The sequence below is a fragment of the Amia ocellicauda genome, chromosome 3 (genome assembly GCF_036373705.1).
Source record: "Amia ocellicauda isolate fAmiCal2 chromosome 3, fAmiCal2.hap1, whole genome shotgun sequence".
Classification (NCBI taxonomy): domain Eukaryota; kingdom Metazoa; phylum Chordata; class Actinopteri; order Amiiformes; family Amiidae; genus Amia; species Amia ocellicauda.
Window position 1 is genome coordinate 54,039,871 of NC_089852.1, and position 26,805 is coordinate 54,066,675.

General features: G+C 38.2%; 1 protein-coding gene across 2 annotated transcripts in view; it reads right to left on the reverse strand.

Annotated features, from left to right (window-relative positions):
• The window catches only part of LOC136746996 (nectin-3-like protein), a 193,829-nt gene that overhangs the window by 112,986 nt on the left and 54,038 nt on the right, over positions 1–26,805 (reverse strand). For both annotated transcript variants that reach the window (XM_066699933.1, XM_066699932.1), the window contains exon 2: positions 3,592–3,939. In XM_066699933.1, coding sequence (XP_066556030.1) covers positions 3,592–3,939 — 348 coding nt within the window. The remainder of the gene's footprint in view (positions 1–3,591; positions 3,940–26,805) is intronic.

Genomic DNA, 26,805 nt, shown 5'->3' on the forward strand with positions numbered 1-26,805 from the left:
TTAGATCCCAGTAACAGAACAGAATCTTTGTGGGTGAAACTTTTGAACAAGAGATCTGGAGGATTAGCGGTAGGAGTGTGTTACAGGCCACCAAACTCAGAAAGATGCTGCATTGTACAGTGTAATCAGGACTGCATGTAGCAAGGATGTGGCTGTTATAATGGGGGATTTCAATTTCCCAAACTTTGACTGGGAAAGCCCAGTGGGGACTACAGAAGCAGAAATAGAAATGGTTGAGATGGTAAATGACTGCTTTCTAACTCAATTTGTCAGGGAATCAACCAGAGAGAGTGCATGTATTGACTTGACCTTTTCAAATGACCAAGATAGAGTCAGGGGGCCAGTAGTTAGAGAACCAATGGAAAATTGTGATCACAATATGGTTAGCTTTGAGGCATTCTTTCAAAAAACAAGGTCCAAGTCTAAAACAATTGTCTACAATTTTAGAAAAGCAAACCTTGAAGGTATGAGACGGCACTTAGAAGAGGTAGACTGGAGCACACTGGATACAGAGTCAGTTGAAAATGGATGGGTATATTTTAAGAATATACTACTTGAGGCTCAGGAGCAATTTGTACCAAAACTTAGCAAATTGAGGAACAAAAAACACTGGCCAAAATGGTTTAATAGAGGTATGCAAAAAAACAAAGAGGAAGAAAATGTTGTATAGCGCATACAAAAGGGATGGTGACAAAACAAAATACATAGAATATGTTGAGCTGCAAAGAGATCTTAAGAAAGGGACCAGGAAAGCAAAGAGGGAAATAGAAAGAAACATAGCTCTTGGAGATAAAACCAATTCAAAGAGCTTTTTTCAATATTACAACAGCAAGCGGTCAATAAAGGAGGAGGTGAAACAGATAAAGGGCAAAAATGGAGGTATCTTGGAAAACGAACAAGATGTGGCAAATATTCTAAATTAGTAATTTCACAGAGGTTTTTACAAAAGAAAAAACAGATGACATGCCACAGGTTGACAATCAGTCCAGTCAAACCCTAACAGAGATCAGGATAAATGAGGAGGAGGTACTAAAGGGACTAGCAGAATTACAAACAAATCACCTGGGCCAGATGGGATATTTCCAACAGTACTTAAAGAAATGATGGAAATTATTTATAGGCCGCTAACTCGATTATTCCAAATGACACTTAGAACAGGGGATGTGCCCACTGACTGGAAGACAGCAAATGTCATACCAATCCACAAGAAAGGGGACAAAACTGAGCCAGGAAATTACAGACCAATCAGTCTCACCTGCATCACCTCAAATTGGAAGCTGTAGGCATTCAGGGTAATGTAAGTAGATGGATTATGAACTGGTTGATGTATAGGAAACAGAGGGTGTCAATTAGAGGAGTCACTTCTAACTGGAGTGAGGTTGTTAGTGGAGTTCCACAGGGATCAGTACTAGGGCCTTTGCTTTTTCTAATCTATATTAATGATCTGGACTCTGGGATAGTTAGCAAACTTGTCAAATTTGCAGATGATACTAAAATAGGTGGCTCAGCAGATACAATCTTGGCAGCACAGGCTATTCAGAGGGACTTAGATAATATTCAGTTGTGGGCTGACACCTGGCAAATGAAATTCAATGTGGACAAGTGCAAGGTAATACATGCAGGTAACAAAAATGTCCACTATAATTACACTATGGGAGGTACAGATCTAGATGAAGTAACGCATGAGAAAGACTCCTAAGTCTATGTGGACTCCTCACTTTCTCCATCCAAGCAATGTGGGGAAGCAATAAAAAAGCAAACAGAATGCTAGGGTATATTGTCAAAAGTGTAGAATTTAAAACAAGGGAAGTAATGTTAAGACTGTACAATGTACTAGACCTCATCTGGAATACTGTGTACAGTTCTGGGCACCACACTTCAAGAAGGATATTGCTGCTTTAGAGGCAGTTCAGAGGAGAGCAACCAGACTTATTCCAGGTCTGAAGGGAAAGTCCTACTCGGAGAGACTGAGGGAACTGAACCTTTTCACCCTGGAACAGAGGAGACAACGTGGGGACTTGATCCAAGTCTTCAAAATCATGAAAGGCATCGACCACATCAAACCAGAGGAGCTTTTCCAGATCAGCAGGGACACACGCACTCGGGGACACAAATGGAAATTGGGCTTCAAGGCATTCAAAATGGAAAACAGGAGACACTTCTTTACACAGAGAGTAGTCACAATCTGGAATAAACTACCCAGCGATGTGGTTGAAGCTGAAAGTTTGGGAACATTTAAAAATAGTCTGGATAGGATCCTTGGATCACTTAGATATGAATGAACACCAAACGAGCACGATGGGTCGAATGGCCCCCTCTCGTTTGTAAACTTTCTTATTTTCTTAAGTTGATCCTGGTTTCATAGTTTTTTGCAGATCCAGCTCTTTAGGCAGTGGCTTAAACTAGACATGACAACAAATACCGGTTTACCCTCTTTCATTTGACAACCATTTCAGGGGATATTTTCAAAAGCAAAGCTATATAAGATCATTATTAAAACAGACAATCTACACTTAATGTCAAGAGCTCATCTGGTAAATATCTCCCCTGCAGAAAATGTATTGGCAAAACTATTGTGAAGCAGTGGAATTTGGGACACATACAAATGGCACCAGGTGGGACTCCTTCACAAGTACAAAGATGGAACACACCAGAGGGAAGTTCAGTGTGAACACCATTTGTATCCTTGATGGCTACATGTCAAGTCATTCATGGTAAATTAATGTATGTAGCTGTTGTGTGTTCTGCAGGGTAATATGGAATGTTATTAGATGGTGAAAATCAGTGAAGATTCCTCTCCTTTCAGAAAGGTGTCATAGATCATAGATCCTTGCATGAGAGCTCCAAGGTCATGCATCTTATAGTATTTTTTTTTAACCTGCTGAGCAATTGACAAATGCCAGACACCAGTTTTTAATATAAGCATGCTTTACACCTAGTATGGATGTATGGGGTCAGGAGGCATTAATACACAAGAGCTGGAGAGAAACAAAACTTGGATAGACAGATCCTCCATTAGTGACGCCCACCTTGCAGCAATGCTGTCAATTGCAACATCGGAAATGACACCTGACTTCACTTCCCTTGTTAATGTCCAAGAGAGACTCTCTTCTTCTCATTGAATGAGTAAAAGTTTTAAGTTAGCTCTATTTTACACATTCTAACATAAATATCAGTGTAAATATTGTAGCCATCCTGGCGGGTGTCTGTGTGTACGTGCCAGTAGGGCAGCCCAAAGGTGGGGGGAGGATGTAAAAGTGTGTATGCAGGGTGGGTTCGGGGACCCTGTCTGTCTGTGTATGCATGAGTGTGAATGTGTGTTATATGTGGAGTGTTGTTGTGTTGGGCTAGGGAGGGATATTTGTTGGTGTTTGTGACAAAATTTATATTGAGCAGAATTAAGTTCAGCCTATTGGTTCGGCCCTCCACAACAGTCCCAGTTTCTCATGTGGCCCCTAAGCAAAATTAATTGCCCACCCCTGGTGTAATACATAAAGTCAAACAAATAATTTGCAATTAAAGAATAAGCTTTTCAATCTAAATACATAAATATGCACGAGTAAAAATAAACCTCAGTGCTGTTGTACATACCCATGACTGTCACAGTGGTCGAGGCCTGGGTGTTGCCCAGAGGGAATGTTGCCACCTTGCAGGTGTATAACCCAGTGTCCGCAAAGCTGACATCCTCCAGAACAATGGTGGCATCCTCTTTTGAAGGGGTCTTGAAGTTTAGCCTGCCTTGGTATTCCTCAGCGATGGAGATGCCATAGATGGGGTTGTAGACAGCCAATGTCGAGGTGTTCCCATTGGCCTTCCTCTCCCAAGAGGTCTGCGTCAGGCTGAGATTCTTCTCCACTTCCACAGTGCACATCAGAGTTATGTTTTTGCCCAGGACAGCCATCACATGCTGGTCAACTACCACCTGGTTGGATCGGACACCTAGGAACAACAGGGATAAAAGGTATAAATGCTTGCCCTTTCAGAAATAAGTGTTTTTTATTATTGTTATATTTGAACATACGTGTCCATTTAATCCCTAAATTGTATGTGAAATCTTCTGCAAGATGGAAATATTGATATTACAAAATATTAGAATGTACAAAATAACTAGCTGGGCAGTACGTTTTAGGACCACTGCTCTTCCTCATTTACAACAATCTAGGCTTGAGAACAGTTAGTAAGCTTGCTGAATTTGCAGACAACTGAAATGTAGGAGTAGCAGCTAACAATGACACTGCAGCTCAGGAAGTCCCAGAAATATGTGGGATGGGCAGGAAATGTAATGTTGACACATTCCCCATGTAGCCAACAAGAATATGTGGAAAAATTCCTACTAATCTGATTTTGGGTATGATGGTCATAGTACTATGACTATACATAGTACTACGCTATACAATATATAGCTTAGTGTAGCAATAAAGTCTAACCAATAGAAAGATCTGAATTTACCAGTTTTATCATAAGAGCTGAATCACTGTCAATCACTAATCGTGTAAACTAGAGCAAAGAACAACTGTGATCCTAAAATTAATTTAAAAATAAAATACAATTACTATTAAAGATTAAGCACATGTAAGCATTCCTTCAAATAATGAACACAACTTCTTTGGATGCCTTCTTCACATATGCAAAGAGGGCAAAATATCAAGGATATAGCCTAAAATGAGCATCAGTTAACTGGCTGGATAATACCTCTTTCTAAAAGCCTGGCAACAGATATCTCTAATCACTATGACTGGGAAATCCTAATTTGGGATAGATATTTGCCTTTAATTAGAAACAACTATTTTAAATTTAAAGAGATTGATACTCTTCATATTATAACTCATATGAGAAACCAGCTAATCACAGAGGAGCATTTCCATATAACTCATATATTGTTTATAAATGTCATCCCATTCTTATCAGGATTAAAATAATTGTTTCAGGACAACAAAAAAAAAAGTATTGTTTTACAGAAATGTAAGATAAAAAATAAACATATATATTATAGTTTTAAAAATTTATAGGAAATGTTTAATACGCTTATTTTCACTTGATGTAAGTGTATTTTATTATGTCACAAACTGTTTTACATGTGTACTTCTAGACATAGGGCAAACATTATCACTTGACAAATTGTTGGCTGTTGATACAAACAACAACATATGTACTTGGCATGTTTGTCTTTCTTTTCTAGACTTTTTAGCACTTTAAAATTGTATCTGTCGGTCTTTAATGCTGCGTTACTAGAACTGTTCATTAATGAAAAATGTGTGCTATTAATTAAAATCACAGGTTACCTCTTGGTAGCACAATTGACTACCAAACACTGTAATTTGTTCACCTGTCTTACAAAAGTTAAATTTAATATGAATAATAATAATACAAATACAATAAAATAAACACTGAGATGCTTGTGTGTACTGATTTTATTTACTGAAAATACAAAATGTGAAATGGCATAAGTATGGTTAATGGGCCATTGCGATTACTGTTGTTATACATGTTGCGCGTGACAAGTTCTGTGCATCAGTCAATTGAGTTGGGACATGATAGATTAGAAGCCCCAGCAGAGGAGGCTGTCAGCACGGTTGTCTGGTTTCGAAGGGCCCCTCAGTGCTACCCGCTCTGTACCCCAAGATCACACACATGCAGCTGGCAGAAGTCATGGCTACTACTTGTTAGTGACATTGAGGGGAGAGGAAACTCAGCAGATTTGTGCTGAGCTGAGGGGCAAGCTTGCTTTTGGTACAGCATTTCACGCTGTGCTGGAGTGCTTTATACCCAGTGAAGCAGGTCTAAATCCCAGACAATAATTAAGTGCAACTGTAGAAACATATTTTGAGCAGAGAGCCGGCAGCAACAAGTCTAGCCTAGGCCACCCCTCTGCGTTCAGACTTTAATGAATCACTTTATAGTGCCTTGTGCCAAGGGGGGGGCTACCATACATAAACTAATTGCACTTTAACTCAAGCATCTTGCCAACATCATAGTAAAAAAGGAAAATTCATTTTTGGAACCAGAAAAAAAAAAAAAAAAAAAAAAAATATATATATATATATATATATTTCTCCCTTCTTCTGGCACTTTAATCTCCCTGCCTTGCCCATAGAAGAGTTTATTTTGACATATTGGAGTTATTTTTGTTTTGTTGCAAAACATTCTGTAATATGTTAACATGATTTACATGGGGTCTAATTGCATTTTCATTAATTGACTAAGGGTGTGTACAACACAAATAAAGGGGAAAAAAGACTAAGCTTACTGGTTTTCTCCACAGAACAAAAATAAGCAGAACCAGATTGTTATTAAAATGACTCAGTCTGTAGCCTTTATACTATAGTAAAAATATTGTAGCACAAGTGTTACATCCCAGGAAAGAAAAAGCACAATATCAGACACATAGTTCTCTCCTTATTAATTAGGAAATATACTGCAGTCCAAAAAGAGTAATGAAATGTACCTAATAGTTTTGTGCAACAGATAATGGCATAAATCAATTAAGCCTACTACTGAACCTGTATCACCTAGAAAAAATACAGTTTAGGCTACCTCACAGTAACTACAGACAAAAACCCACAAGTACAATTGAAGCAGTCATACAAGTACTAAGAGTTGTAAATCTATATAATGTTACAAAATACTTTGGTGAGCCACTATAGTATATTTTTACCCATGGATTGGTTTTTAAATTCTTAAATGGAAAAATAAAACTGATTGTCTTTGAATTTGAATATTTTATTGAAATCCAAACAGCCTTGATAGCATTAGATAAGAGAACAGTATTCATACACCCAGCAATATTCTTTTGTTAATATACAGTCTGTGTGCAGGTGGTTCTCAAAACCTACCCTCTAATGATCTCACAGTAATACTGGGTAAATGGACTAAAGACATAGGCTACTTACACATTATAACATGTAGGCCTAGGGTTGCCACCTTTGAAAAACAAAAAAAAAAGGAAGGGTAGGCAGAGGTGGAGTGAAGCTAGGGGAGTCCGGGGGCATTCCCCACCGTGAGAAATGTAGGGATAAAGCCTTTAAATGGCCATATCTGGTGACTTCTGACAACATAATCCTGATAAAATGTACCTTTATTTTAAGTAAATATGAGGACACAAAGTGTTACAGTTGAACAGATATGGCTTTTCTTTTTTGCCTTAGATTGTAATGTTTAATTAGTATACATTTTCATTCCTGCTCACTGTTGGGATACTTAAATACTCACATATTGATCAAATTCATTACAACTCTTTTTTTGTGTATAATATCATATTTATACTGGATTCAAATATACATTTTAATGTATGAGAAATACACATGTAAAACACATGTATTATTATGTATTTCCTTGCCAGATGTGCACTTACAAATGCATGGAACACATGGAAATTGTGTTATGTATACATGCATGTTCTTTTATTGATGAACTGGCAAACTTTGAAATATTATGTCTGATACTTTGCCATATGTACCATGAAATCTATAAGATCATGCCCTTGAGGCAATTCACTCCTCCTGATTAGGGGGCACTCACTTTGTCTCTGGAGATACACACGTCTTTGTCACACAGGACTCGTTGATTGTTTTGCAGCCGTGGCTGCTCCAGCACAGTACCTCTTGAGAAGCTGCATTACTGTGCAGACTTTGTAGCCTGTGGCTGCATCGCCTGGTGACATCTCTCCCGGCTGCGTTCATGCAGACACAGAACTTGGACAGTTCTGTGAAAAGTCTGCGACAAGTCTCCGCAGACTTAGAACACAGATTAGGTACTAACCTTACTTGCTTGCAATTTAACAATTTACTCTCAGGAAAAGTTTACCAAGAAAAAATAGTTTCATTGTGGTTGCCAAAACTGTGTTGTTTTTACTTTTGTCACTCAGGTACGGAAATACGGAACAAATAGCATTCCGCATTCATTCAAAATGGAACACAACAATTTGCTGAACAATTCCGTATTTTATGGAACAGGTGGCAACCCTATGTAGGCCTACCTGTCCCTAAATACAACAAAGCAGCTTTAAGATGAAGAAACATCAGTTCAACACTGAATCAAATACCAAACTGTTTTCAGGTGGATGCATCAGTAAGATTAATTACCTAGAGTTTTTCTTATGGCCTGATTGACGGAGTTTTCTGGGTAAAATGTGTGAGATTTTAGCTACAATGTGTGGGAATGGTAGAACTCATCAGGCTGGCAATTAAAAAAGTAGATCATGTCAAAAAATGTTGGGCACCCTGGCCTACTGTAACAACTCCATTGTGATTCCTGTGCACTGGAGTAATGACATTTGGGTTAGTTACAAAGGAGGCCATGGGGAATATACTCCCGGGTGTGGCAGCAGTACATGCCATAGGGAGGCTCAATAGGAATACAGTTTGCTTGCAAAATGGCTAACATTTAATAACATAATTCTCCTCATTAGTTTTAATAAAACTGCAGTAAGAGTGCCTCTAATACCCTGTTTTCACTGGCCATGTTTAGGTACCTCTGCGTGGCTGGGTTATAACCGTACACCTAAACTTTGCTTCTAGCGTTTCCATTCATTGGCTGCATCCCAAATCGTACACTTGCTCCCTCATCCCCTTCCCTTGTGGGGGCGGCAGAACTACAGTGGCCATCTTAAGGGGTGTCCCAATACCTTAGGGAATGAGTGAAGGGAGCCTAATTGAGCTTTGTGTGCCCTTCAATGCTCCCTTCGGCAGAGTGTACAAAAGAGTACACTTATGCGGAAGTGTTCTAGCGCTGAAGTCCCAGAACTCTTTGCGTTAAAGGTGGAGACAAGTCAATTGGGGGAAATATGGCAGTGGCGGGTGCATATAAATGTAATGTAATGCTAGTTAGACTTGTAGATAGTTAAATTATGTATCAAGGAAATTATAATACATAGATAGACAATATAAAATTATATAATCATGATTTAAATATATGATTAGAAAGTTGAAGAGCCGGTATAATGTTTTATATAAACTGTATAATGTTTTACATTAATAAATGCATGCAGACTGAGCAAATTAGATTTAAATCGAGCTAGCGACAGCCACTAAGGCAGTTGTTCAGGGCATACCCTCTAGACATTCCTCTCTCCACCTTGACTTCTGTTTATTATGATAAAAGGAACACCCAAACAGATAAATAGCACACAGTTGCCAGTTTGCTTAGTATCTGTCCATAGATTTGGTGTTTCTCCAGACAGGCAGGAGCTGTCTTTGATAATGATTGATTGACAGTTGCTAATGATGACCGTGGGATCGGACCTCTTGCAGTATATCAAAGGAAGCCATCTGGTTTTCGCATCCCACACCTTCCCCCCGGAAGACAACCACAAACAATCCAAAGGCCAGAGACCTGACCTCAAAGCAACACTTCTTGGAAGCATATGACTGGATCCTGCCCACAGAACCACATGTCATGCTTTCTATAAAGGCTGTTACATTTTCTTGTTCAGAGAGACTCCCGTCAGGTGGAGAGCTTCCATGTCGGGCATGTTAAATAAATACATTATCCTCTGTGCTTCAAAGAGTTCAATTCTTTATTGGGTTCTTCAAAAGTTCAGCCAAAAAACTTTTCAGCACCTATCAATGAATTAATGACTGAAGCAGTAGCCTTTAATCTCACCTCCTAATTATTATTATTGTTGTTTTTGTTATTATTTTAATTAAATACAGAGACATATGACTTGAAAAGATTGCATAGGTACTTTTTCGGGCAAAGGCAAAGGCATTGAATACTGACTCTGAAGTGTGTCCCATTGAACACTTTTAGCTTGACCCTACACCCTACACCCTCGCTCCCTCAAGTGCACACTCTGTGATGTCCGCACAACGTCATGCGAAGTGTATACTTGTCAAAGGGTGTCGGCAATGTTGCCAGATTGGGGGATTTCCCCCCAAATTTAGGGGATTTTGAAGTGTCTAGGGGGAAATTTAGGGGCAACATTTGTATGGGGGAGAAATCTTGGGGGATACTTTTTTTTTACCTGGAGGAATTTAGGGATTTTCACAATTGATTTGTACCTCTTCCACTGGTGACATACAATGCTCTCTGTGAAGCTGAAAACACTTCAGCAGCACCTCCCCCAACCCTCCCCTTTGGACTTAAATGTTTTTACAATATCGAATAGTCTTATAGGGTGACAAGATATTCAAAAGAAGAAACTGTGACATATTGAAAAAATCACTTAAAAATATGATGGTAGCCTATCTGTTAGAACGTTAAGTGTTAATTTTGACATATCTGATCGTTTAATCAATTTTTTTTTTTTTAGCAGCGTGTAGCGTGTTAAAAATATATATAACGTTTTTTACTTCTCCCTGTATCATGATCTAATTAACATTTACAATATAGCTTAAGTATCCTAGATATTTTCCCTTATTATTTCTCTGCGGGGGAATTAAACTGTGTTGCATTATTAAATGAAGTGCACGTGTTTAAACCAGTGTAGACACCCAGCACATCATGAAATAGGCTATACAATATGAAATATACAGTCACAGCTTATGTAGTTTAATAACAACTAATAAATGTATGTATAAATATGGCTACAACACTCTGGGATCCATAAGTCACTCAAACAGTTTTTCACAAATTCTGTATTTTTTTTTTTCTGTATAAAATACATAGGCTTTATTAGTGTCTACCTTGTCCTGCCACCGTAATTAATGGATCAGGCAGTGGTTGTGTTAATCAAGGTAGTGATGTATTTCTGCAGTAAATAGTCTATACTAGGATTACTATTATGCTAGCAGTATACATATAGGCTAGTTACCATTTCTTCATGCGATTCATCACATAAGAACATGCCTCTGTTGTTAAGATTGTGTAAACAGGGGAAAGCTAAAAACTGGGACATTTAAACTATTGTAAGAGAATTGACAAGACATTGAGACATTTAATTTAAATCCAGGATGTATGTATACCAAAAAAAGTGAATGTATTTTGCAGTCCAATGCAGTCCTTTCTCTGTCAGGATTTTCATGATCTTTTCAAACCCTTTTAAATGTCTTACTGCTGCAAGCAATTGATCCTATGTGGCACTTTCCGACCGTACATTAATAACCATATACCATAAAAATATACCATACATTATTCACCACTGCATTTAACTCAGATCAATGCAGCAGCCCCAGTGAGTGTTGACTGAATAAAAGCTGAACTCCCGCTAACTCAAAACACACCCTTTCCCTGCTGTTTTGATCTGGAAACAGGAGGGATAAGAACATTTTAACACATGCCACCCCTCCAAGTAATAACACCCTTCTAGACAGCACTGGGGGTTAGGCTCTCTTCTGACTAAAGCCACATTCACACTGAAATGCCAGTAAAATGCAGGTAATGTCTGCCTGCTTTTTTCCTATTGCACCCCAATTCACACTGGCTTTGCCCTTTCACACAGAAAACAGAGACAGCTGGCATTAGTGATGTAGCCTTGGGAATGAGATGTTACAGAAGCCTGTGGATTCCGGAGAGGAGACGGACCAATATTCTGGACGCATTTGTAAAAGTTTGATCATTTCCACGTTTTGCCAGTTTCCTTCCATTATGTTGAATGGATTACTGGTTCTAAGCAGGGTGCCAGTTCAGTTTGTACTCACTCCCAAGAACAAATAGCTGAGACTCACCTCTCAGTTCATGGTCGTGTAACAAGAGACATTGGGTGGGGTCTTGACACAGAAAAAAGCATTACATTACATTGTGTGTATATCGATATCATACCAAAAGTCTTTGGATCAGCCTGTGTCACACTAGTCAGTAACAGACACCACAGACCCCTGCCTGCTGTCTGACCTGCTGCCTTAATTGAGTGGACAGCTGCACCATGACAGACTGCAGCTCTGCCATACCCTGCCCTCTACAGAATATACTGACCCCACACCCTCAACATCTCCTCACTAGCACAAGGATCTCCCCAGGAATTTTCTGTATCAGACCAATGCTGCACATTGCAGGTAAAAATAATAACGATATAAAATATATAGGATCTCATTTCCTCCCACACTGATACTCCCCTCCTCTCACAAGGTTCTGAGAAAACAGGCTAATTTGTCTTTTCATTCACATAAAGTAAGAAAAAAAAAGAACCACATGAATCGAAATTAACATGTATTTATACTAAAGTAATACAAAAATGACTACAATTTAGAAGTGAGTTGTTTTTCGAGATTTATGATTATACTGTAAATTTCAGACTTCATGTGAATGAAAAGACATACATTCGCCTGTTTTCTAATTGGAAATATGTAAATTTCAAATCATCACTGTCCTGGTCACAAAAGCAAAGTTTGTGGGGAATAATAGACATTTTCTATACTTCTGAGGCATAAGCAATTAGGAAATAACACTTACTACCCAGGAACAAAAAAAAAAAAGTGACACGGTGTTATCTAATCTGTTTATTAGTTATTGCTGTTATTATGTGCACAGTGCACTATTTACATTTGTATTTATTACTAAATCTATTTCTTGAACATGTACAGTTTGTTCAAGTGCAATAATGTTCTGTGGTGTGCAAATATTTGTGTGTCTTTTACTTTTACCTAAACATTCTCTCTCTGCCATAAAGATGGGCATCACTAGAAGGTTTTGCAGTGAGGTGGGGGATCCCACAATCATATCTCACCTATGGCCCCCAAAAGGCTAGGGCCAGCCCTGATTGAAAGCAAGTGAGATGTATCTTTAAAGAGTCTTTAGGTTGCTGATTTCTGGTGATGAGTAAAATAAATAAGAAATGGACTAACAGTTTTTTTTACTTTTCAGGTCAAACAATCCATAATAAAAAAAATAAAAAAAATCTCTACTTGTTAGATTTCCCTGTATCACAATATGCCATGAGGAAAAAGTGTAGTAAAGTGTGAAGATGAGTGAAAAAGAAAAACTGAAAGGATGGCAATATCTAGGCTAGCCTCAGGAAAAAGAACAGTTGCCCATAGCTGTCATTTTAAGTTAATTACAGTAAACAACTCTAAGGGTATTGTCAGAAAACCAAGCCAGATGGTCACTGCATGGTCATATACCCTACAGAGGAAATCGCCTTGCTCTGAATCCATCCGCCAGTGTGTGGGAGGAGCATTAAACAAAAACCATGAGGCCTGAAAACAATCACACATCCTCCAAACCACAGAAGAAAACAGGCAATTTTCACTATTTAGATAGGGCCGAAAAACTTAATTCTTAATTTTTTTAGAAACATTTTCATGTTTAGGGCACTTTAAAGTTTGGCATTCAAATATTGGCACATTTTTTTTTTTTTTTAATTCATAGATTTTTTTTAATGTTACAAAATCCCTCCCTAAAATCTCATAACCGACACTTTCTATAAAATACAATTAAGGCTGATGCATGAAAGTGTTACAAAACGTATTACTGGAATGGTTATTTGTATTTTCTATAATGAACAACATATTATATTATATATATATATATATATATATATATATATATATATATATATATAAAAACATTTATTTTTATTTCAGGTTTTATATCATGACAGCCATCAATCATTTTATTGTATAATTATTATTTTTTAGTTTTTTTTTTTTAAAGGAAAACATTTATATTCTATGCACAAACTTTAGATAGATATAAAGTACTGTAGATGTAGAAAATAACTAACTAGAGCATTATATTTTACATTTTCCGGTTATATTTTGCATAAATGATCTTTTTCATATGAATGCCTGGTGTCGGTTATGGCATCATTTTTTTTAGATAGGTCTTGGAAATAAAACAACCACATTTTACAACATTAAAGTAAATAACTAATTCCTATAAAGCATAGAAATAAATAAAACAATGCATAGTGGTTTGATCTACATGAAGTTTATGAGTTGTAATATGAAACACACTACAGGTATGTCCAAGAACCTGCAGCTCATTAATCCTGAAATTAATGAAACTGCTGTTGAATGAGACCCTTATATGTTTAGGTCAGGACCAAAGATGGAAAGGGAAGTCCAAGAAACATCACAGACCAGCCTTCTGGTTATGCTATCAAATTTTTTCAGATCAACTGGGCAGAGGAAAATACCATGTTGACCATTATCATTCAGTGGCAGAAAATAAGATACAGTAGCTCTTTTCAATAATACATAATGTATCAGATGTAAGGGATCCAGGATATGCATCTCCTTCCTAACACACAACACACCATTGGCCTACAAGATCATCAGCCAGCTCTTCAATGGGTGTGATTGTCTGCTGCTTCTACTCCATCTCTGCTCTCTATCTGACACTTCACTAACTGGTACTTCATTTTACTTCTCTCGCTTTGTTTTGCCAAGTATGTTTATTTTGCTCTTCTCTCTGTACTTTCTACACTTCTCTGCAATACTAGCTTTACATTTCATGGCCTCTAATCTACCTAAAACCAACATACTACCCTTTTTATTTTAATTAATTCATTAATCATGGGCAATGCAGTATACATTGTTACAGGTTAAAAACACAGAACAGATACACTGCATACAGGGGTTTCTAGCCAAAGCTAATTTTCAACCGCTGTTCATTGTCAGGCTATAGTTAAATGCCTTAGACTTACCTTTAACCTCTACCATTATATAATACTAATTTACAGATTTTACAGCTAAATTTAACTTGGCCCAATATAATAATGAACATTTAAATCTGGCTTTAGAAACCACACACAAATAAAAACATTACATACCAAACAACTGAACTAAGAATTTCAATAAAATACATTGTAAAATAATAACCGATACCAACTTATCATAACCAACACCTCCTCTATCTCCTGAAAAGTGTCGTCTATGAGAAATTCCACTTTATCCATTTTAACGCATGTGAAAGCCATTTTTGTTCTTGTACTAAACTAAATTAGCATTGGAAAATAAGTTAAATAAGTTAATAGTCCTTTAATATTTCAGTTTCATTTTCTTCCTTGGGTGTTGGTTATGTGCTATAACAATGTGCCAAGAGGCAATAAGTTTAACATGAATATTTTTAAGAAAAGATGAAGCAGTCCTTACCTGTGTCTGTGGTGTTCACTGACACAAGGCCTTGATCTTTAACCTCATTCAGAAAACTTTTTGGAGTGGACTCGACGGGTCAGGGTTTCACACAAACATTACTTATGATATTATGTGGAAAAAGGGGGGACACACATTAAGGGTGTTGGGGTAAAATTGCCCCCTATGTATTGTATATCCCCACTGTATAACTTAGAAAATATAAGAAACTTTCCAGAAGGTTACTAGTTAAAACTTGTTTTTATTAGGATTTCTCTGCTCTTATTATGATTGCTCAGATTTATCTGTGTGGCAGATTCTTTGGGTAACAAACCAAAATTATCTATTAATACGTTTTTATTAGTACAGTGTGTCCTTGGTACCAGCGCTTCCATGTCTGGACTAATTACAAAGAAAACCTTATGAAATTTTGTTTACTGTGTCTTTGATATCAAACGCCTCCATGCTTAAACTAATTATAAAGAATACCTTATTAATTATCGCTTCCCATGTCTCAGAACTGACATATGCTAAGAAGATATCATCCAGTTTCGGGACTGCACATGAAACTATGGGCTCAAATTAGTGCCATAAGTATCGCATTAAAAAAATAATAATATTGTAAACAAAACAAAAAAAACTTGAAAATTGTTTTTATGTTGAGATCAAAAATAAAAAAAAACAAATGCAAATTTTTTTGAATTGTAAACAAAAAAAATGTATTGCACCTGCAGTCCCTGTCCTTGCTTGCGATGCTGTAATTTTTGCTTTATGAGTTTTGGCACTGTTTTGTCGTGAGGGTGGGATTTACAGGGAGGCGTGAAATAGGCTACGAGCGAAAAATAAAAGTAATTATATAAAAGTAATTTTATTTTTTACAGGGAGAAATGTAAAGCGGTGAACCAGCAACAGGGTCACGGGCGGCCAAGGCTCATTGATGTACGTGGGGGGCGAAGGCTGGCCCATGTGGTCCGATCCAACAGACGAGCTACTGTAGATCAAATTGCTGAAGAAGTTAATTCTGGTTCTGATAGAAAGGTGTCAGAACACACAGTGCATCACAGTTTGTTGCATATGGGGCTGCGTAGCCGCAGACCAGTCAGGGTGCCCATGCTGACCCCTGTCCACTACCGAAAGCACCTACAATGGGCACGTAAGCATCAGAACTGTACCACAGAGCAATGGAAGAAGGTAGCCTGGTCTGATGAATCACGAGTTCAAGGTGTTGACTTGGCCTCCAAATTCCCCAGATCTCAATCCAATCGAGCATCTGTGGGATGTGCTGGCCAAACAAGTCTGATCCATGGAGGCCCCACCTCGCAACTTACAGGACTTAAAGGATCTGCTGCTAACGTCTTGGTGCCAGATACCACAGCACACCTTCAGAGGTCGAGTGGAGTGGACTCGATGGGTCAGGGCTATTTTGGCGGCAAAAGGGGGACCTACAAAATATTAGGCAGGTGATCATAATGTTATGGCTGATCGGCATATATATATATATATATATATATATATATATATATATATATATATATATATATAAACTCTCTTTCGTGATATGAAATATCACCGTGTCTACTTTCCTTACACCGGGGCACCTTCTTGTCATATGGGATAATATTAGAAAATTAAGCAGCTAATGTTAGCTGCCTTTTAGCAGGGGTTTTGGGAGTGGGACAGGAGTTCGCATCTGAATCTTGGTACCACACTTCCATTCTGCTGCATGTTTCTGTTGTAGGTCCAACACCTAGGTTTGTTGTGCTGCCACTTTTACTTGCCATAGATTTTTTACAGACTTTACACAGTCAGCACTGATGTCAGACTTCGCAAAACCGAACCACTTCCATATCACTGAGGTAATATTACTGCCTTTTTTCGGAACTCTCTCATCAGCGTTGATTGTCGTCTTTGTAGTGTCTAACTGACTGCCAATGGACCTTATTCACGGTATCAGCGAAAATTAGGCTTATTCATAATAATGCTTGTTGTTTTCGGTTTTTATTTTCCGGGTATCTGCCTTTTTATCTGGCTTTTTCTAAAAGTTACAAAGTATAAATTATTAACTTTTTTTAATGTCCAGTACTAATATTATTATTGTTTAAATGTGATGGCTCAACACTGTGTAGAACGTGATATTTACAGGATTATTTTTTGGTTTGGTCTGTAATGACTCGTGTGCTACATGCATGTTCTGTATATTAAATAAGGGCATTTCAGTAATAGCGGTCTTTAGACTAGAAAGGGAACACTTTTTCCTTATCGCGTCCTCTGACACAGCATTCGCTCAATCTCACTGCTCCATGCCAACTCCACTCCCCAGTCACAATCCCCTCCTCTCAATTCCCTGCTAGTCACGCCCCCCGCACACACTCACCAATAGCTCAAACAGCCTGCCTGCCAACCGAACTCGACAGAACCTAACTTCGGTTACGAGGAGGCTAATTGGGCAACTATGTTCAATCCCCACCCCCACCTCCACCCCCCAGGCGTGAACCCGCCTTACAATGCATAAACATACACATGAACACGAACACAGACAGTCCCCCCCCTGATGGGGCATGTTATCGCTAGGTGAACTGACAGCTCTCCATTCCAACACTAGGCAAAGTTAGTAGATTGATCCACGTCTTGTCCCAACCTCTGAGAATAATTGATGCTAGGAGCAGGGTTCGAATTACAGGGGGGATGGGGGGGGTTTAACCCCCATAATTAAGATTTGGACCCCCCCCCAAAAGAGGCAAAAATAGAAGGGTGGGGGGGTTGAAACATGAATATATCGGAAGGTAAAATGTGGTCCGTTTCTCGTAAAATGCACCCCCCCCCCTCTGTCACGGTTACCCCCCCACAGCTGTCACCCCCCCCCCCTCTCACATTCAGCTGACCCCCCCCAATTGTCATTCTATATTTTGCACTCTGGCTAGGAGGTAATACAAGGATGAAAAGAATGTGCCATAAATTGTAAAGTTCGTTACTTAATAAAATATTTTGATTTCCTTTTTTATTCATCTATGTATTTATTTATTTATATATTTATGTATTATTGGTTATTTTATTGATTTATGTATTCATTTTAGTTTGGATAAATCAATAAAAATACCGTTAGCCATCCCCCTGATCACCGCAGAGAAAATACCATCAGCACACCAAACCCGCCCCACCACACCCGCAGGGATCGCAGCGGAGATCCATATCCATAGTAGCTCTCATGTTACAAAAGGTTGGAGACCCCTGTTCTAAGCCTTAGAAAGACATACATGGGGTTCAAAATAAAATATTTTCAATGATGGGAAAATCATTTTTTCCCCCACCAACAGTGTTGGCAGAACATGATTTTCCAGGATAACAAAGAAGAACTGGAAAAACATGGTAATTTTTTTTTTTATCACTAATTGTGACAAGCTGCTGCTTAAGGTAATTGTTATCAAAGCCTGCATTGCTCAGCAACCTCCACAAAACATTCCATCAGTCAGAGGCTGCCAGCACCGTTTGGTAGAAGTTTAACGGCCGTCTTCCTGTGTGGCTTGCTGTTTCACTGTATTGTCAGCCTGCAGAGTCTGTATTAAGTCACTGGGAGTGCCTTTGGGAACTGTTATACAGTCAAGCCAATAAACACATGCCAAGCCAGCCAAGGAATAAGAAAATAAAACTGGAAAAAAGGGGGGAAATCATAAGAACAAAGTTTACAAACGAGAGGAGGCCATTCGACCCATTGTGCTTCTTTGGTGTTCATTAATAACTGAATGATCCAAGGACTGATGCCTGAAAAATTAGCAACTAGACATGGAGACATAGTGTTTTAATTGGCCCTAGCAAGTTCCAGATTCAGTTGAATGATAAGAGTTAAAAGATTCAAGTTCTGAGCGGCGAGCAAGACCTAAGCATATCTAATCTCAAATAACTAAGCGGACTAGTACTAGTATGTGAATGGATGAAAAAACACTAAAACAAAAAAATATATATCACTGATAGTTTTGTATAGTGTAATCTACTAAACTAAACTCAAATAATTTGTGACTCACTGTCTGGCAATGACAATCCAGTTATTAAGTATCAGGATGTTTACACCATTACAAATAAAAAAATAAAAAAATAAAAACATTTCAAATGATAGGTACATATGTTTTTTAAATGTTTCTATTTTTACAAAAGGAAAATGGACCACTATTTTCTGCAATAAATGTATTAATGAAGGGATTTATAAGTGACACATCATGGATCTTTTTAAACAAATGTTAATGGAGAAATGAGTTGGATCCCAGTGGGCATAGAGAAAAAAAAAAAGCTCGTAGTGAAAACATTGAAAATGCAGTTCTGGAGGCATCCTTGAGTCAGCCAGTCCAACCTGAAAGGCACTACGAAGCACAAGCGTTAGTCCCCCAGGCACACTCCAGACTTCACAGTCTACAACATAGGACTTTGTTTTTTGTGTTGTTGTGGGTCACACACAGAAGCCAGGTGAAAACACATGCGATGCCGCATACTCACGTACAAACATTCACTTACACATTCTCACTCACACACCCATCTGATAAGGATGCCATCATAAAAATGTTCTTACGGACTTTAGTGTTTATGCTAAACATTTTAATACATACAAAATATAATTCAAAGAAATTACATTTGCAAACCTCCATGGACTCCATTTCCATTTTACAATGTGATTGCTGAATCATACTTTTCTACCCATTAAAAATCCTGCCTCCTTTTGTTAAACACCCCCCCTGCCGTAAAATAAAAGCTCACTGGAAGTCATGCCCACACAACTGCAATGAATTACCATCACACTTATATACAATATCCATATATATATACAATATCCATATATATATAGGTGGTGATTCTGTGCCATTCTACAACAAGCAGCAGAATGGAGCTGCTAGTCAGCGATATCCCAGCCAGTAACACACAGCTCTACAATTGTGGCCGCTGTGGCAACACCGTGCTTGAGCAGATATGGATATCTAAAATGTGATGATCATACTGTGGGATGGACATAGCCTATCACTGTTGCTCACCTCCAGCTCTCACTAGCAGAGTGCACAGGCCAGATTGCCCTTGCCTCCCCAGCCATATCTTCACCCACATTCTCTTTTCACTATGCTTTTTGTGTTTGTCAGCACAGACTAATCCAAATGGCAACAACATTGAGCTTGTGAGTGTCCACACGTTTCCACTAGACGTAGGGAGTCGGAAAGCCACACGGATAGATTTCAGAGCTGTCGTTAAGTGTAACCCCCTGTACTTAAACAATCGTGTAGTGTGCACTCCTTCGCTACACAAAAAACAAATTCTGTGAAAGACAGTCGTTAAGCGTGAGCTGCACACCATTCTCAAAATCAGTTTGAATTGTAGAAATTGTGTAGTGTGACCTAGCATAACCTCAATTGTTCCACCAGCTGTCTGTCAGAGCACAGACCTCGAATGTCCGCATGCATAGATGCATAGAGCTCCGCCAGTAAAGGTGAAACAATAACTCCTGATTCAATGAAAGTTCATAATCACAAAGAGTTCCAAATTAATGTAGTATGTTTATTTATTTTTTCAGTAAGTTAATATAGCCTAATTATTTTCACAGAAATCGTGTGCATACATTGAGGCATTTTTCCATGTGGGTTTATATTACTTCTGATTGGTCAGCTTCTTTCCAGCAGCAGGAAAATACAATAGAGAGTTTCTATCTTAGTGATGCAATTTTTATTTAATGTAATGTTACTTGTGTTGCTCGACGCTCGAGTGGAAGCTCCTACAGAAATACAGCCATTTCAAACATTTTCACTCGCATCCAGTGTGTAGTTTATTTCTATAGTGTACAAAATTGTGGCTTGGCTTGCAATTTTTTTAAATATCCCATATTCCAAAATGTTCTGTTTTGTACAACACAAATTTGCCTATGGCCCGACAGATATCAGAGCACCGATATTATCGGACAATATTAGCCTTTTACAGAAATAGCGGTATCAGTACATATTCCTCAGATAATGCACTGACATATTTTCTCAAACTATTGGCTACATTTTTTTTTTCGTCAGATTACCATAAAATCCTTCAGACAAAAAATAAATACATGTTTATTTGGTTTTACAGTTGTTATTATATTTACCATTGTTTTTTATGATGTTATGATGTAACCCTCTAAACCAATAGAAATTGTTTTTGAAAGCTGTGCTGCATTTGGGTATCCATGGTTTTGGTAAATTGTTTATCATGACTGAAGATTACCTTATACTATGTCATAGAAGCGCATTTGTACCGAAAAGGTAATTAAATTGCTTTTCAAAATTTACAATAGCAAAAAAAAAAAAAGAAAAACAGTGTTTGCTGACGATGTTGACTAGATATTAGCAAGCAAAAACTGTCCACTAATGACAAGCAAACTCAGATCACAGTAAAAATGAAAAAAAAAAAAAACACCTCTGAGACAATGTTGGATAAAAGTGAAACTATGCACTAAGTTTTATAAAACTATTTCAAATCCAACATCGTGTTTTGGCTATGATTCGTAGTGCAATACTTTAAACATACACAGTTAATAAGTAAATACTTTTGAGGGCATTTTTAAATACATTAATAAAAACAGAGCTCCCTTTTGGGAGAAAATGCAGAGAAGCTGTGTGTCCTGCACTTGACCCTGCCCCTGTTGGATCTGCAGGACTGAGGAGGACTTGCAAACCTGAGAGAACCTGACGCATGTCAAATGCTAATATTAGCTAGGCCAGCATCTTATTTGTTATAATATAACATGCACTTTTTTTAATGTGTGAAATTGTTAATATACCTTGTTCTTTGTTCAAATGTATATAACATTTTTTTTATATTCTCCCTTATTCTAATTTATTTACTTTATTTTTGCAATGTTTGATTTGTTGATGTTATTTATGGTGATAATTAATGTTAACAAAGTTTATTGTTGAAATGTAAAAATCCTGCCTTCAGTGCATATTTGTCACAATTTCTCAGAGCAAAATTTGAGGGATCCATGTTAGAAAATGTCTTTTGCATGCTAAAAAAGTCATCATCAGCAGATATATTGGTAAATCGGGAAATTCTGCTCCCCAATTATCGGTATCTGACACATAAAATCTGTATCAGTCGGGCTCTAAATCTGTTTTCCCCTTTAACCTCCTAGAGATTTAAATGGATGATTTCAGAATGAGGGAAGAATTGAGCACAGAAAGGCAACAAACACAATAGAATTGGCAACAAGTCAGTAAAGACTGGCATGCAAAAGGAGGCATAAAAGACCCATGTTGCAATTCAGTGAAACATAAGTACAATCAGCCTGCAGTAGAACCTTGATACAGTATGAGCCTTGACTTTGCACATTTTGTGGACAGTCCAAATGTGATGAATTCCTCCCCTAGGGAGATTCTGTCATCTGAAAGTCATTGAGAAAGCAACGACAAAGGGAACTCTGTCAAATACAGCCGCAAATCAATGCCTGTAAAGAGTGGATTTTGTATCAAGATGCAGCTAAAACTAGCTCTTGGGTTCTCTTGCTTTGTGAAAGGAAGTTTTGATTAAAGGCAAATCCAGATGTTTATTGTCATAAAATGTGCCTATTCATTTCCATTAATAAATTATAGGGAAAGGCCTGAAATAGGCAGGCAGCAGGATATTAATCAAAGGGTGAGTGTCACAGAAAGCAGCCTCTAAATTAATCTGTGCACTGCTGACTATATGCTGCACTCCTCCTTTGAAAATAAAGACATCTACAAGGCCAAAGCATGTGGAGGAGTTTATGTACATGTTTTCTGACAGAGCTGAATGAAGACTTCTATTCAGTCATAACTCCACTTTCTTTGCCAGAGCACATCAAATTCTCTTTTTTCTCCTAAATGTGGAGCAGACAATTTTAATTGCACTGAACTGCTTAAAGCCAACACAAAAATAAGAAAAAGTGAACACCTCACAATACCTTCCCCATCTATCTTCCTTCTTGCTGCCCACCCTCTCCTCCCATTCCTTCTCTACCCTACTGCTCCCCCCTCTACCCTCCCTTCTCCCTCTACACTCCTACTACCCCTTTGTCCCTTTACCATCTCTCTCCGTCCCCCTTCCCAGTCTTTTTATCCTCTTGTTCCCCCTTCTCTTCCCTCCTTACCTCCTCTTTCTTGCCACATCCTCCCTCATCCTCCCTACTGCTTTACCTCTCCTCCATCCCTCTCTTCCCTCCAGCTCACTCATGCTCTCTCTCCCCTCCAACCATATCCAAGTTGTTTCCATCATCTTGAAAAGTTCCCTTTTCACATTGCACCTCAGACTCTCTTCTTTACAGCCAATGCAGAGAAGCTGTGCGTCCTGCAATATAACCTGCCCCTGTTGGATCTGCAGGACTGAGGAGGACTTGCTCATATACCTTGTTCTTTGTTCAAATGCATACAAAATATTGTTATATTCTCCCTTATTCTAAGTAAAAATCGTGCTTTCAGTGCATATGTGTCACAATTTCTCTGAGATACACTGGTAATCGGGAAATTCTGCTCCCCAATAATCAGTATTTGACAAAAAAACTATCGGTCAGGCTCTAAATTTGTTTTCCCCTATCAACCTCCTAGAGACTTAAATGGATGATTTAAACTGTTATGACCAAGGCAGTACCACCTGACCCAGTACCAAAACTCTTACTATAGCAACTGTTGATTTCTTAGTTCTTCATGCTCACTAGTCAAGTGTATTATACTCGCACAAATCTTTTGATTAATCTTTAATCTTGCAATGCATTTTAGTTTCTCTGTATGACTTCTTGTATTTAGAACTATTTCACAATACAGTGGCGGCTTGTGACTTTTTTGACAGATGAGGCACGCCTCAGGGAAAAAAAAACGGACTACAGGTCAATTGCATTTAATGCGTTTTACAGCCGAGTATCAACACACAGACTGTTTTCCTTTAGAATTAAGGTTATTTAACTGCACAATAATAATTAGGCTATAATAGTTATAACAACAACAACAAAGTATAAACAGTAGCTATAATATCTGCATGAATTTAAAAACAAAAAAGGGACGAAAACAGTCTAAAACAATGTACAGGTGTGCTCAAATTTGTTGGTACCCTTACAGCTAATTGAAATAATGCTTCATTCCTCCTGAAAAGGCTACAAGACCATCTCCAAGCAGCTTGATGTTCCTGTGACAACAGTTGCAAATATTATTAAGAAGTTCAAGGTCCATGGAACTGTAGCCAACCTCCCTGGGCGCGGCCGCAAAAGGAAAAAATCGACACCAGAACAGAAGGATAGTGTGAATGGCAGAAAAAGAACCAAGGATAACTGCCAAAGAGATACAAGCTGAACTCTAAGGTGAAGGTACATCAGTTTTTGATCACACCATCCATCACTTTTTGAGCGAAAGTGGCTTCCATTGAAAGAAAAACATAAAATAGCCAGACTGGAATTTGCTAAAATGTATATTGACAAGCCACAATCCTTCTAGAAGAATGTCCTTTGGACAGATTAGTCAAAACTGTAGCTTTTTGGCAAGTCACATCAGCTCTATACTCACAGACGAAAAAATGAAGCTTTCAAAGAAAAGAACACCATACCTACAGTGAAACATGGAGGAGGCTTGGTTATGTTTTGGGGAGGCTTTGCTGCGCCTGGCACAATCTGTGCAGGGATTCAGGGATCTGACACAATGAAATCTCAAGATCATGAAGGCATTCTGGAATGAAACGTACTGCCCAGTGTCAGAAAGCTCCGTCTCAGTCGCAGGTCATGGGTCCTCCAACAGGATAATGACACAAAACACTTAGCTAAAAGCACCCAAGAATGGATAAGAACAAAACATTGGACTGTTCTGAAGTGGCCTTCTATGAGTCCTGAACTGAATCCTATGAAACATCTATGGAAAAAGCTGAAACTTGCAGTATGGAGAAGGCACCCATCAAACCTGAGACAGCTGGAGCAGTTTGCTCAGGAAGACTGGGCCAAACTACCTGTTAACAGGTGCAGAAGACTCACTGAGAACTACAGAAAACGTTTGATTGCAGTGATTGCCTCTAAAGGTTGTGCAACAAAATATTAGGTTGAGGGTCCCATCATTTTTGTACATGACATTTTCATTTGTTTTATTATTTACAATATTATGTTGAAAAACAATATCAAAAGCAAAGTCTGATTTATATTAAATATAGAATAAAAAATGGTGGATGCCAATTACTTTTGTCAGTTTCATGTTATTTCAGAGGAAACTGTGCATCCTTCATTTTTTGTGGATGGGTACCAACAAATTTGAACACGTCTGTATATAGTCTTCCATGGCAAGACATTTAGCAAATACCTCCATTAAGAAAATAAAGAAAAAGTATGCCTACCTTTACTTGTAGTGAAGTTCGATTTGCATTTCTTTTTTGAAGTAAAATGTGCGATAACATTATTCAGGGAAACCTTATTAGTTAGTGTTGTGCCCCTGTGATGAGCTGTGCAAAGTGGTACCGTGATAGATTTCCAGTCGCAGTAACCATCACTCATCCAAACTGATTTTTTTTGGTTGACAAGCAAACATAACCAGCAGTATAATTTGTTAGTCATGGTGCTACCAGTCAGCCATTTACATACCCCGTACTAGGACACCTGAAACTGCCTTGTTCATTTCATATCTCAAAAACTTCCAGCATAGGTTTTATTCTGCCCTCCTTCACAAAGACACCTCTTTCATTAGATATTAAAACCTGTGCTGTTTTAGCTCACTCACAATGTTCTGCACAGAATTAATTTTTAAAATGTAAAAGAAATACAGCAAAACCAAAGATATCCTTAACCACAAAACTGACACGTTCAAGCTCAACTCCACTTCCACTTCCACTGTGCAGTTATGGGATACAGAGGGTGCTGCAGATCAAATTGAAAGGTGCCTCACCAAGCCGTGGTTACTGTGGCAACCCCTTCATACAGGACTATTGGGAGTACTCCATTGGTATGGTAACCCCAAGGCTTTGTGAGGCTTAGTGCCTCATGTACAGTTTCTAGGTTCACAGAAAATCAATTTCCGTGCAAAACATTGTGAATGAGCTAAAACAGAACAGGTTTTAAGGTCTAACGAAAGAGGTGTCTTTGTGAAGGAGGGCAGAATAAAACCTATGCTGGACGTTTTTGAGAGACACGAAACAAACTAGGCAGTTTCAGGTGTCCTAGTACGGGGTATGTAGGCAGCACTTTGAAGTAGTGGTTAGGGCTTTGGATTCATAACTGGAAGGTTATGGGTTCAAATCCCAGGTAGGGCAATGCTGTTGTACCATTGAGCAAGGTACTTCACTTGCTCCAGTAAAATACCCAGCTGTATAAATGGGTACAAATGTAAGTCGCCCTGGATAAGGGCGTCTGCTAAAATGACGATAATGTAATGTCATTTCCACTCTGTTCTCTGGAGCTGAGCTTCCAAGTCACAACAGTGCTTACAGGGAAGTTATAAAAAAAATATGTTCAGTTGCATATAATTTTTTGTATATTCTTTCAACGGATAAAAATATATATAAATGGAATATGCATTATATTATTATTATGAAGATTATTTTTAACGTTTTTGTATTCCAATTAAACCGTTAATTCTTTGTGAAGCCGTGCCTCAGTTGCCTAATCTGACTATCCACCTCTGTCACCATAACCATATAGCCTAATATCCTGTTACAGTGAGTCGGCTATAACTGAAATCCTACTGATCTTAGAAGTATGGGAATAGATGGGGGTCTGGACACAGTAAATCATTACTTACTGTAGAAGGCCTGGTTCCCTTTGCAACCTTGAGTGAGTGTGGCCATTAACACAGAATTGAGCTGTTCATGGGGATGGGGGGGATGCACTGTTATGAAAATAAGTCCAGAAAAAAATAAAAATAAAGGTTAAACCTATGCCTTGGCA